Source organism: Macaca nemestrina, chromosome 17 (genome assembly GCF_043159975.1).
Source record: "Macaca nemestrina isolate mMacNem1 chromosome 17, mMacNem.hap1, whole genome shotgun sequence".
Classification (NCBI taxonomy): domain Eukaryota; kingdom Metazoa; phylum Chordata; class Mammalia; order Primates; family Cercopithecidae; genus Macaca; species Macaca nemestrina.
In genome coordinates this window covers 5,268,251-5,280,877 of record NC_092141.1, presented here as the reverse complement: position 1 = coordinate 5,280,877, position 12,627 = coordinate 5,268,251, and the positions used below count along the sequence as shown (strand labels likewise).

Here is a 12,627-nt window from a genome sequence, read left to right as displayed (position 1 = left end):
TGAGCATCTGCCATAAGTTAGGTAATAAGGAAGCTACATAAACCAATGTGGCCTTTGCTCTTGAGAGGGGGAAATGTAATGGGGGTAAATTACTAGGGGAAAGCAAGATAAGCACATAAGTAAACAGTAAAGCAGGACAAGATTCAGCTTCCTAAGAAGGGAACATAATTTTTTTCTTTTTTCTTTTCTTTCTTTTTTTTTTTTTTTTTTTGAGACAACATCTTGCTCTGTTGCCCAGGCTGGAGTACAGAGGCACAATCTCGGCTCGCAGCAATCTCTGCCTCCAGAGTTCAAGAGATTCTCCTGCCCCAGCCTCTTGAGTAGCTGAGATTACAGGCGCACGCCACCCTGCCTGGCTAATTTTTGTATTTTTTTAAGTAGAGACAGGGTTCGCCATGTTGGCCAGACTGGTCTCGAACTCCTGACCTCAGGGGATCCACCCGCCTCAGCTTCCCAAAGTGCTGGGATTACAGGTGTGAGCCACCGCGCCCGGTCGGTCAATTTTTTTCTATGGGCGTTCAGAGGAGGGAAGAGAAGCCCTCAGCCTACACCTGGTGGGGAAGACGAAGAGGCTTCACTCAGGAGGTAGAAGCTGAGCTGGATCTTAAGGAAGGGCAGTTTATTGGCCAGGAGATGCTTGGGGAAGGACAGAAGTCACCTTATGCTCAGAAAAAGATGTGACATCTTGGGGAGGCCCATTTGGCCAAAGGGTTCTCATCATGGAGTGAAGTGAATTGAAGGCAAGAGGTCAGGTGGAACAGAGCATGAACCAAGACCTAGGTCTCCTGGTGCCCAGTCTCAGGCTCCTTTCACTACTCCTCACTGCCTCATCATCCAGAACATTCCCCTGTTTAGGCTGCGGGCTCCTGATCTCAGTCACAACTGCCCTGAGGCTCAAGGCCTTCAGCTCTGAGGTGAAAGGTTGGGTTGCTTTCAAACCCCTTCCGAGGTTCCTGCGTCCAATTGGAGGTAGACTTCCAGCTCTGGCCACCTGCCAGGAAGCTGAGGGTGACTTTAGGCAAGGCACAGCCTCAGTTTCCTCATTTGTACTGCTCTTCTGGCATCTATCACACCCACTCTGATGGAATCATGTTACAAGATCATGCTGCCTTCTCTCTCCTACTAGGCTGCAATCCCTATTAGCGGAAAATCGGGGCCGGGTGCAGTGGCTCAAGCCTGTAATCCCAGCGCTTTGGGAGGCCGAGGCGGGCGAATCACAAGGTCAGGAGAACGAGACCATCCTGGCTAACATGGTGAAACCCCGTCTCTACTAAAAAATACAAGAAAATTAGCTGGGTGTGGTGCCGGGCGCCTGTAGTCCCAGCTACTCGGGAGGCTGAGGCAGAAGAATGGTGTGGGGGGGGGGGAGGGGGGGGCGGAGCTTGCAGTGAGCCAAGATAGCGCCACTGCACTCCAGCCTGGGGCACAGAGCAAGACTCTGTCTCAAAAAAAAAAAAGAAAAGAAAATCAGGGTCTGACTAAAAGGGTGAATAAAGGTTCAATTCCTAAAGGCAAGGAGTTCAGAGTCAAGGCATGAGATGACAAGCACAAAATCTATAATTTCATGATCACATGGTAAGTGTGGTGATAAGGTAAGCTGAAAAAGAAAAGGGGGCTGGGCACAGTGGCTCACACCTGTAATCCCAGCACTCTGGGAGGCCAAGGCAGGAGTATGGCTTGATCTCAGGAGTTTAAGACCAGCCTGGACCACATAGTGAGACCCTGTCTCTACCAAAAAATAAAAATTAAAAAAAAATTTCCCAGGTGTAGTGGCATGTACCTGTAGCCCCAGCTACTGAAGAGGCTGAGGTGGGAGGATTGCTTGAGCCCTGGGGATCAAGGCTGCAGTGAGCTGTGATCACACAACTGCACTACAGCCTGGGCAACAGAGCAAGACCCTGTAGAAAGAAAGGAAAGGTAGCCAGGCACAGTGACTCATGCCTATAATCCCAGCACTTTGGGAGGCCGTAGGCAGGCAGATCACCTGAGGTCAAGAGTTTGAGACCAGCTTGACCAACATGGAGAAACCCTGTCTCTACTAAAAATTCAAAATTAGCCAGGTGTGGTGGCGCATGCCTGTAATCCCAGCTACTAGGGAGGCTGAGGCAGGAGAATCGCTTGAACTTGGGAGGCGGAGGTTGCGGTGAGCCGAGATGGCGCCATTGCACTCCAGCCTGGGCAACAAGAGCAAGACTCCATCGCAAAAAAAATAATAATAATAAAGAAGGCCGGGCGCGGTGGCTCACGCCTGTAATCCCAGCACTTTGGGAGGCCGAGGCGGGCGGATCACAAGGTCAGGAGATCGAGACCACGGTGAAACCCCGTCTCTACTAAAAATACAAAAAAAAGGCCGGGCGCGGTGGCTCAAGCCTGTAATCCCAGCACTTTGGGAGGCCGAGGCGGGCGGATCACAAGGTCAGGAGATCGAGACCACAGTGAAACCCCGTCTCTACTAAAAATACAAAAAATTAGCCGGGCGCGGTGGCGGGCGCCTGTAGTCCTAGCTACTCAGGAGGCTGAGGCAGGAGAATGGCGTGAACCCAGGAGGTGGAGCTTGCAGTGAGCCGAGATCGCACCACTGCACTCCAGCCTGGGCAACAGCGTGAGACTCCGTCTCAAAAAAAAAAAAACAAACAAACAAACAAAAAAAAAATTAGCCGGGCGCGGTTGTGGGCGCCTGTAGTCCCAGCTACTCGGGAGGCTGAGGCAGGAGAATGGCGTGAACCCGGGAGGCGGAGCTTGCAGTGAGCCGAGATGGCGCCACTGCACTCCAGCCTGGGCGACAGAGCGAGACTCCGTCTCAAAAAAAAAAAAAAAAAAAATAATAATAATAATAATAAAGAAAAAGAAAGAAAGGAAAGGAAAGAAAGAAGGAAGGAAGGAGGGAAGGAAAGAAGGAAGGAAGGAAGGAAGGAAGGAAGGAAGGAAGGAAGGAAGGAAGGAAGGAAGGAAGGAAGGAAGGAAGGAACTTAACCCAGTCTGAGAGAGTCAAGGCCTCTTGAGGCTACAGCAGCTAAGCTGAGACTCACCAGTGAGTAGGAGTCAGCCAGTAGAAGGGGGCTGTGAGGTGTGGAGGATCTTCCAGGAAGAGGAAAGACACAAAGGTAGGACACAGTGTGGGTCTGCAGAGAACCATAAGCAATTTGGTGGAAGGCCTAGAGTGCTAGAAAGGAGGTAGGAGAGGAAGGACAGGGCCCGGCCTTGTAGGATTTTACTTATGTATATGTCTTTGTGTCATCCAAATACATAACAAAATGCATTCTATACAGTGGGCCTTCCATAAATACTTTCAAAAATGAATACAATGATTGGCTGGGCACGGTGACTCACACCTGTAATGCTAACACTCTGGGAGGCCGAGGCGGGCGGATCACCCAAGGTCAGGAGTTCGAGACCAGCCTGGCCAACATGGTGAAACCCCACCTCTATTAAAAATACAAAAATTAGCTAGGCAAGGTGGCGGGCGCCTGTAATCCCAGCTACTTGGGAGGCTGAGGCAGGAGAATCACCTGAACCCAGGAGACGGAGGTTGCAGTGAGCCGAGATTGCGCCACTGCACTCCAGCCTGGGCGACAGCACGACTCAGTCTCAAAAAAAAAAAAAAAAAAAGAAAAGAAAAGAATACAATGAGATGATGAATTAGATGTTCTCTAAAGTTCTTTCCAGCCCTCGAAAGCCAGCATTGCCGCTCAAGGCCTCCCTGAGATTTGAGTTCCAAATATTCCCAAGTCTTTAATGGAAGAGTATCAAACCTCATCTGTGGGCTTATTTCACAAAACGTTTGCTCTGTAGAGGTATCTGTTCAGGCAGGAGACAAGGCAGTGTTAAATTCACCCTGATGGTTTAAGTTGTACCAGTTGGCTGGATTTTCTCTCCCTGCCAGGCAAGTTGTCAAACCCAGGCCAGGCCCAGAGACAGTCATGCTGGAGGGGAAAGAACTATGGCCTTTTGCCGGGCACGGTGGCTCACGCCTATAATCCCAGCACTTTGGGAAGCCGAGGGGGGCGGATCACCTGAGGTTGGGAGTTCAAGATGAGCCTGACCAACATGGAGAAACCCCGTCTCTACTGAAAAACAAAAAAATACAAAATTAGCCAGGCGTGGTGGCGCATTCCTGTAATACCAGATCCCAGCTACTCAGGAGGCTGAGGTGGGAGAATCGCTTGAAACCAAGAGGCGGAGGTTGTGGTGAGCTGAGATCGCGCCACTGCACTCCAGCCTGGGAAACAAAAGCAAAACTCTGTCTCAAAAAAAAAAAAAAAAGAACTATGGCCTTTTAACCCACAGGGAAAGGTTGAAGATCCGGGAGGAGCCAGACAGATTGAAGCCAGCAGGAGTAAGATAAGGATTCAGACTGATTGGGCTTACCTCCTCCTCTGAGCTCTGAGGCCAGGTGTTCCTGAGATAGAGGAAGAGGGTGGAGATCGGCTGCCTGAGCAGAAGGCAAAGGAAGACATTACATTCCTTTGTGATGACCTTTCTCTAAACAGACATGGGAAGTGGGACAGGGGGTTCAATAGGAAGTCAGTGGGAACAGTTTATCCCCTGCACCACAGTTCATGAATGAAGGGACTTCAAGTGCTTACTGTAAGGCCAGCCCAGTGCCCCAAAAGGCTGTGGGGACTGTGTGCCCCTCTCCCTATCCATCCCCAACATGAGAATGCTAAATGCTGCGCTGAGGTCTTCAGAATAGGAGCCCTAACCATTGTCTAGGATTCCAGGTACTTTCTGGGTAAGGAAATTAGGGGCAGTGAAAAATTGGAAGTTGGACGGCTGGTCATGGTGACTCACGCCTGTAATACCAGCACTTTGAGAGGCTGAGGCAGGAGGACCGCTTGATCCTAGGAGTTTGAGACCAGTCTGGGAAACATATTGAGACCCTATCCTTAAAAACAGGCCAGGTGTGGTGGCTCAAGCCTGTAATCCCAGCATTTGGGAGGCCAAGGCAGGTGGATCACTTGAGGTCAGGAGTTCAAGACTAGCCAGACCAACATAGTGAAACCCATCTGTACTAAAAACACAAAAATGCGGGGTGTGGTGGCTCATGCCTGTAATCCCAGCACTTTGGGAGGCCGAGGGGGGCGGATCACCTGAGGTCAGGAGTTCAAGACCAGCCTGGCCAACATGATAAAATCCTGTCACTACTAAAAATATGTAAAATTAGCTGGGCATGGTGGTGGGCACCTGTAATCCCTGCTACACAGGAGGCTAAGGTAGGAGAATCGCTTGAACCCAGGAGGCTGAGGTTGCAGTGAGCTGAGATTGCACCACTGTACTCCAGCCTGGGCAACAAGAGCGAAGCTCCGTCTCAAAAAAAAAAAAAAAAACTATGACCTTTTAACTCACAAGGAAGGGTTCAAGATCCAAGAGGAGGAGCCAGACTGAAGACAGAAGGAATAAGATAAGGATTCAGACTGATTGGGCTTACCTCGCCCTCTGAGCTCTGAGGCCAGGTGTTCCTGAGATAGAGGAAGAGGGTGGAGAGCGGCTGCCTGAGCAGAAGGCAAAGGAAGCCAGCACATTTCTTTCTTTTTTTTTTTTGAGACGGAGTCTCGCTCTGTCGCCCAGGCTGGAGTGCAGTGACCAGATCTCAGCTCACTGCAAGCTCCGCTTCCCGGGTTTATGCCATTCTCCTGCCTCAGCCTCTCGAGTAGCTGGGAGTACAGGCGCCCGCCACCTCGCCCGGCTAGTTTTTTGTACTTTTTAGTAGAGACGGGGTTTCACCGTGTTAGCCAGGATGGTCTCCATCTCCTGATCTCGTGATCCGCCCGTCTTGGCCTCCCAAAGTGCTGGGATTACAGGCTTGAGCCACCGCGCCCGGCCGTGGAAGACAGCACAATTCCTTTGTGCTAACCTTTCTCTACACAGACATGGGAAGTGGGACAGGGGGTTCAACAGGAAGCCAGTGGGAAGAGTTTATCCCCTGCACCACAGTTCATGAATGAAGGGCCTTCAAGTGCTTGCCGTAAGGCCAGCCCAGTGCCCCAAAAGGCTGTGGGGACTGTGTGCCCCTCTCCCTATCCATCCCCAACATGAGAATGCTAAATGCTGCGCTGAGGTCTTCAGAATAGGAGCCCTAACCATTGTCTAGGATTCCAGGTACTTTCTGGGTAAGGAAATTAGGGGCAGTGAAAAATTGGAAGTTGGACGGCTGGTCATGGTGACTCACGCCTGTAATACCAGCACTTTGAGAGGCTGAGGCAGGAGGACCGCTTGATCCTAGGAGTTTGAGACCAGTCTGGGAAACATATTGAGACCCTATCCTTAAAAACAGGCCAGGTGCGGTGGCTTAAGCCTGTAATCCCAGCACTTTGGGAGGCTGAGATGGGCGGATCACGAGGTCAGGAGATCGAGACCATCCTGGCTAACACGGTGAAACCCTGTCTCTACTAAAAAATACAAAAAAAACTAGCCGGGCGAGGTGGCGGGTGCCTGTAGTCCCAGCTACTGGGGAGGTTGAGGCAGGAGAATGGCATAAACCCAGGAGGTGAAGCTTTCAGTGAGCTGAGATCTGGCCACTGCACTCCAGCCTGGGCAACAGAGCAAGACTCCGTCTCAAAAAAAAAAAAAATAGGCTGGGCGCGGTGGCTCACACCTGTAATTCCAGCACTTTGGGAAGCTGAGGCAAGTGGATCGCTTGAGGTCAGGAGTTCAAGACCATCCTGACCAACATAATGAAACCCATCTCTACTAAAAACAAAAAAAATGCGGGGCGTGGTGGCTCACGCCTGTAATCCCAGCACTTTGGGAAGCCGAGGGGGGGGGCGGATCACCTGAGGTCAGGAGTTCGAGACCAGCCTGGCCAACATGATAAAATCCTGTCTCTACTAAAAATACAAAAAATTAGCTGGGCATGGTGATGGGCACCTGTAGTCCCATCTACTAGGGAGCCTGAGGCAGGAGAATCGCTTGAACCCAGGAGGCGGAGGTTGCAGTGAGCTGAGATCGCACCATTGCACTCCAGCCTGGGCAACAAGAGTGAAACTCCGACTCAGAAAAACAAAACAAAACAAAACAAAATTAGCTGGGCATGGTGGTGTGCACCTGTAGTCCCAGCTACTTGGGAGGCTGAGATGGGAGAATCACTTGAACCCGGGAGGCGGAGGTTGTAGTGAGCCGAGAGTGCACCACTATACTCCAGCCTGGACAACAAGGCGAGTCTCCATCTCAAAAATAAATAAATAAATAAAAATAAAAGTAAAAAATTAGCCAGGCATGGTGGCTGGCACACACCTATGGTCCCAGCTACTTGGGAGGTCAAAGCTGGAAGACCACTTGGAATTCAGGAGTTCAAGGCTACAGCAAGCTATGATCTTGCCAATGGACTCCAGCCTGGGTGACAAAGTGAGACCCTGTCTCAAAAATAACAGGCCGGGCGCGGTGGCTCAAGCCTGTAATCCCAGCACTTTGGGAGGCCGAGACGGGCGGATCACGAGGTCGGGAGATCGAGACCATCCTGGCTAACATGGTGAAACCCCGTCTCTACTAAAAAATACAAAAAACTAGCCGGGCGAGGTGGCGGGCGCCTGTAGTCCCAGCTACTGGGGAGGCTGAGGCAGGAGAATGGCGTAAATCCGGGAGGCGGAGCTTGCAGTGAGCTGAGATCTGGCCACTGCACTCCAGCCTGGGCGACAGAGCGAGACTCCGTCTCCAAAAAAATAAATAAATAAAAATAAATAAATAAATAAATAACAACAACAAAAACAACAAAATTGGAGGTTGGAGACTTGGAAAACCCTTACCACTGCCCCTCCTGCCCATGTGCACTGACTGTTATGAGTGAGCATGAGGGCTCATTCTCTTCTTGCCTGCTGAAGGAGGACAGCCTATGCCTCTCCCCTCAAACTCAGCCCCTCTCTAAGAAGAGCTATTCTTTCACAGGTTGTCAAGATTTGGAAAAGGAAGGCCCAGGCGCGGTGGCTCATGCCTGTAATCCCAGCATTTTGGGAGGCTGAGGTGGGTGGATCACCTGAGGTCAGGAGTTCAAGACCAGCCTGACCAAGAAGGTGAAATGCTGTCTCTACTAAAAATACAAAAATTAGCTGGGTGTGGTGATGCACACCTGTAATCCCAGGTTGCCTGGGCAACAGAGTGGGACTCCATCTCAATAATAATAATAATAATATCTTAAAATAAAATAAAATAAAATACAAAAATTAGCCTAGGAAGGTGGCAGGCGCCTATAATCACAGCTACTCTGGAGGCTAAGGCAGGAGAATCGCTTAAGCCCGGGAGGTGGAGGTTGCGGTGAGCTGAGATAGCACCACTGCACTCCAGCCTGGGCCACAGAGTGAGACTCTGTCTAAAAAAAAAAAAAAAGTGCTATTCGGTGCTCTAAGGTTATGGTGAACTGAGCTGGCAAGTAACAGCCTCAGGGCTTCGTAGACACAGTAGAGTACCAGGTAGTCTATCTACCAAGGAGCACAGGGATCTTCCAGGTGAGGATTCTGCACCTTGGTGAGTTAGACCTTCGGTCCCCTTGGTTATTCTCTGCGCCCCCCACCCCATGGCCATCCCTTGCTCTTTTCTGAAAATTCAGGGTGAAGCGTAAGGTTTGAGGCACGTAGTGTTGAAACCACAATGACAGATCCTGTCATTTGCATTAAGTCCTCTCACCCCATGCAAGAACAAATTTGGGCTAGGAATGGTGGTTCATGCCTATAAACCCAACACTTTGGGAGGCCGAGGTGGGAGGATTGCTTGAGCCCAGGAGTTTGGGACCAGCCTGTGCAACATAGCAAGACCTAGTCTTTACTTGTGGGGGGACTGGGTTAGGCTGAAGTGGGAGGATCGCTTGAGCCTCCGAGGTTGAGGCTGTAGTGAGCCGCGATCGCCACCGCTGCGCCCCAGCCTGGGTGACAGAGCGAGACCCTGTCTCAAAATTAATTAATTAATTAAAATAACAAACAACAAAATCCGAGCTGTGCAGGCTCTGGGCTGGGCCGCCTCCCCGGCGGAGGGGGCTCCCTCTCAGGGGGACCGCCAGCTGCTGGTTCCGGGGACTGCTGCATCCGGAGGCGCGGGGACCCCTGCGCACCTGGCGGCTCCCGGGACGCCCCCTAACGCAGGCGGGAGGGCAGAACGGAACGCCCCTCCGGCAGAGCCCGTCCCGGCCACTCCCCTCTCCAACCCGACCTGCCTCGGCAAGTCCTGAGTGTCGCAAAAGCGCTAGGGTTGCGCGTGGCACCTGAGAGGTCCCCTTGTCCCGGGGTCCATTTGAAGGTGAGGGTGTTGGTGCGGAGCTGTTGTTTTGTGTTGTTTTGTTTTTTGTTTTTGAGACCGAGTCTCGTTCTGTCGCCCAGGCTGGAATGCAGTGGCGCCATCTTGGCTCACTGAAAGCTCCGCCTTCCGGGTTCAAGTGAATCTCCTGCCTCAGCCTCCTGAGTAGCTGGGATTGCAGGTGCATGCCACCACGCCCAGCTGATTATTGTATTTTTAGTGGAGACCGGGTTTCACCATGTTTGCCAGGCTGGTCTCAAACTCCTGACCTCAGGCGATCAGCCTGCCTCAGCTTCCCAAAGTGCTGCGATTACAGGCGTGAGCCACCGCACCCCGCCAGTGCCGAGCTGTTTTGACAACTGGGACCTCCGGTCCTCTGTGGGTAGGAAAATCAGCTCCCTCTTTGCTCCTCCGGGGCAGCTGCACCTTGGGCCAGCTTCCTGCCTCTCTCCCTGCCGGCACTGCTGGGGTGCCGCCCCCACACGCGCAGCCAGTGCCCCCTGGTAAGTCCTGGCCCCCCCTCTTCCCCGCGGCGCCTGGCCACTGCTCCCTCCAGTTGCTCTGGTCTTAGCAGTCTGCCCGACTTGTCTTCTGACTCCGGTTCTGTTCCACCTGCCTATTACCTGCCAGCTTGTCGGTTTCCTTCCAGCTAGAAGGTCTTCAGTTTCCAGAAGAGCCGAAGCATCTTTGGACCTACGTGGGAAGGACCTGCCTGTGACCTTTGCACTGTCCTGGAGGGTCCAGCTTTGGGCTGAATGGCAGCACCCACGCTGGGCCATCTGGTGCTGACCCACCTGCTGGTGGCCCTTTTCGGCATGGGCTCCTGGGCTGCTGTCAACGGCATCTGGGTGGAGCTGCCTGTGGTGGTAAAAGACCTTCCAGAGGGTGAGTGGGAGGGAGGTACAGGGAAGCGTGGGGCAGGTGTGCCCAGAAAGGTGGCCTGTGGCAGCTGTTTGTCCTTTAACCGTTATGCTCCTGATGTGGCGTCATTCCTTCCCTGCAGGTTGGAGCCTCCCCTCATACCTCTCTGTGGTTGTGGCACTGGGAAACCTGGGTCTGCTGGTGGTGACTCTGTGGAGGCGGCTGGCCCCGGGCAAGGGCGAGCGGGTCCCCATCCAGGTGGTACAGGTGCTGAGTGTAGTGGGCACAGCCCTGCTGGCCCCTCTGTGGCACCACGTGGCCCCAGTGGCAGGGCAACTCCACTCCGTGGCCTTCCTAACACTGGCCTTAGTGTTGGCACTGGCCTGCTGTACCTCTAATGTCACTTTCCTGCCCTTCCTGAGCCACCTGCCACCTCCTTTCTTACGGTCTTTCTTCCTGGGTCAGGGTCTCAGTGCCCTGCTCCCCTGTGTGCTGGCCCTAGTGCAGGGTGTAGGCCGCCTCGAGTGCTCGCCAGCACCCACCAATGGCACCTCTGGGCCTCCCCTCAACTTCCCTGAGCGTTTTCCTGCCAGCACCTTCTTCTGGGCACTGACTGCCCTTCTGGTCACTTCGGCTGCGGCCTTCCAGGGTCTCCTGTTGCTGTTGCCATCACTACCATCTGTAACCACAGGGGGCGCAGGGCCTGAACTTCCATTGGGATCCCCAGGAGCAGAGGAGGAAGAGAAGGAGGAAGAAGAGGCTTTGCCATTGCAGGAGCCACCAAGCCAGGCAGCAGGCACCATCCCTGGCCCAGACCCTGAGGCCCATCAGCTGTTCTCAGCCCATGGTGCCTTCCTGCTGGGCCTGCTGGCCATCACCAGTGCCCTGACCAATGGCGTGCTGCCTGCCGTGCAGAGCTTTTCCTGTTTGCCCTATGGGCGCCTGGCCTACCACCTGGCTGTGGTGCTGGGCAGTGCCGCCAACCCCCTTGCCTGCTTCCTGGCCATGGGCGTGCTGTGCAGGTGCAAAAGGGGCCCCAAGCTTGGTGGGTGGAACTTACAGTTGGGGCCCAGGTCCCAGAACAATCAGCCCTGAGTCTGCTCATCCCCAACAGGTCCCTGGCAGGGCTGGTTGGTCTTTCTCTGCTGGGCATGCTCTTTGGGGCCTACCTGATGGTACTGGCAATCCTGAGCCCCTGCCCACCCCTGGTGGGCACCACTGCAGGGGTGGTCCTTGTGGTGAGCAAGTGGGGACATGAAGTGGGGAGGAGGGTGTTCCCTGGGGCAAAGGCGTTCACACTCAGCCTGCTGCTGTGTCCCCCCTTGCAGGTACTGTCGTGGGTGCTGTGTCTTTGTGTGTTCTCATACGTGAAGGTGGCTGCAAGCTCCCTGCTGCATGGTGGGGGTCGGCCGGCATTGCTGGCGGCTGGTGTGGCCATCCAGGTGGGCTCCCTGCTTGGTGCCGGCACCATGTTCCCTCCCACCAGCATCTACCACGTGTTTCAAAGCAGAAAGGACTGTGTAGACCCCTGTGGCCCCTGAGCCTGGGCAGGTGGGGACCCAACTCTACACCACCTGCCTTCATCTTGCGGCTGCCACAGTGCCTGATTACTTGTAGCCGAGGCAGGCTTCCCCCAACACAGGAACACTCATGGACACCTGCACACTCCAAAGAAGACCTTGGCCCATCAGGCCAGGGTGGGCACCAAAGACCAGGCTCGGAGCCAGGGGACAGGTTGGCGCTGTGGGCTTGGCCCCAGGGCCTGAGACCTTTGTGGGATTTGGGCAATAAAGTATTCTTACAAAAACAACAACAACAACAACAACAACAACAACAAAACCTAATGAAAACCTTGGCCGGGCGCGGTGGCTCAAGCCTGTAATCCCAGCACTTTGGGAGGCCGAGACGGGCGGATCACAAGGTCAGGAGATCGAGACCATCCTGGCTAATATGGTGAAACCCTGTCTCTACTAAAAAATACAAAAAACTAGCCAGGCAAGGTGGCGCGCGCCTTAGTCCCAGCTACTCGGGAGGCTGAGGCAGGAGAATGGCGTAAACCCGGGAGGCGGAGCTTGCAGTGAGCTGAGATCCGGCCACTGCACTCCAGCCTGGGCGACAGAGCAAGACTCCGTCTCAAAAAAAAAAAAAAAAAAATGAAAACCTTATAAGAAATATATAATGAATATATAATGAAATCAGGAAACTGGCTTAAATAATTTTTCATATATATATTATCTAATGTGCAATTAGATTTAAATAGATTGTAGTGTCTTTCTTATCATATCCACAGCTTATCTCTTCTTCTGTGGGTTTTCTTTGTCAAAAACCTTTCTTAGTCAGGTGAGTCTCTGTAATATACTATGGGATTGGCCCTTAAAGACAATAGAGTCTCGCTCTGTTGCTCAGGCTGGAGTGCAGTGGTACGATATCAGCTCACTGCAACCTTTACCCTCCCGGGTTCAAGTGATTCTCCTGCCTCAGCCTCCTGAGTAGCTGGGATTACAGGTGAGTGACACAACACCCAGCTAATTTTTGTATTTTTAGTAG

General features: G+C 52.9%; 1 protein-coding gene across 2 annotated transcripts; it reads left to right on the top strand.

Moving 5' to 3' along the window:
* The first annotated feature begins 9,122 nt into the window (after window positions 1-9,122).
* Window positions 9,123-12,240, top strand: LOC105472540 (solute carrier family 52 member 1). Of its 2 annotated transcripts, XM_011725910.2 has the most exons (5): window positions 9,123-9,722; window positions 9,869-10,104; window positions 10,223-11,102; window positions 11,195-11,318; window positions 11,409-12,240. In XM_011725910.2, the coding sequence occupies exons 2-5, from the start codon at window positions 9,975-9,977 to the stop codon at window positions 11,619-11,621; spliced, it is 1,347 nt and encodes a 448-aa protein (XP_011724212.2). In that variant the 5' UTR covers window positions 9,123-9,722; window positions 9,869-9,974; the 3' UTR covers window positions 11,622-12,240. The 2 variants fall into 2 exon arrangements, with proteins under 2 accessions (XP_011724212.2, XP_070938312.1); XM_071082211.1 differs by having other exon boundaries at window positions 11,195-12,240.
* The last annotated feature ends 387 nt before the right edge of the window (window positions 12,241-12,627 follow it).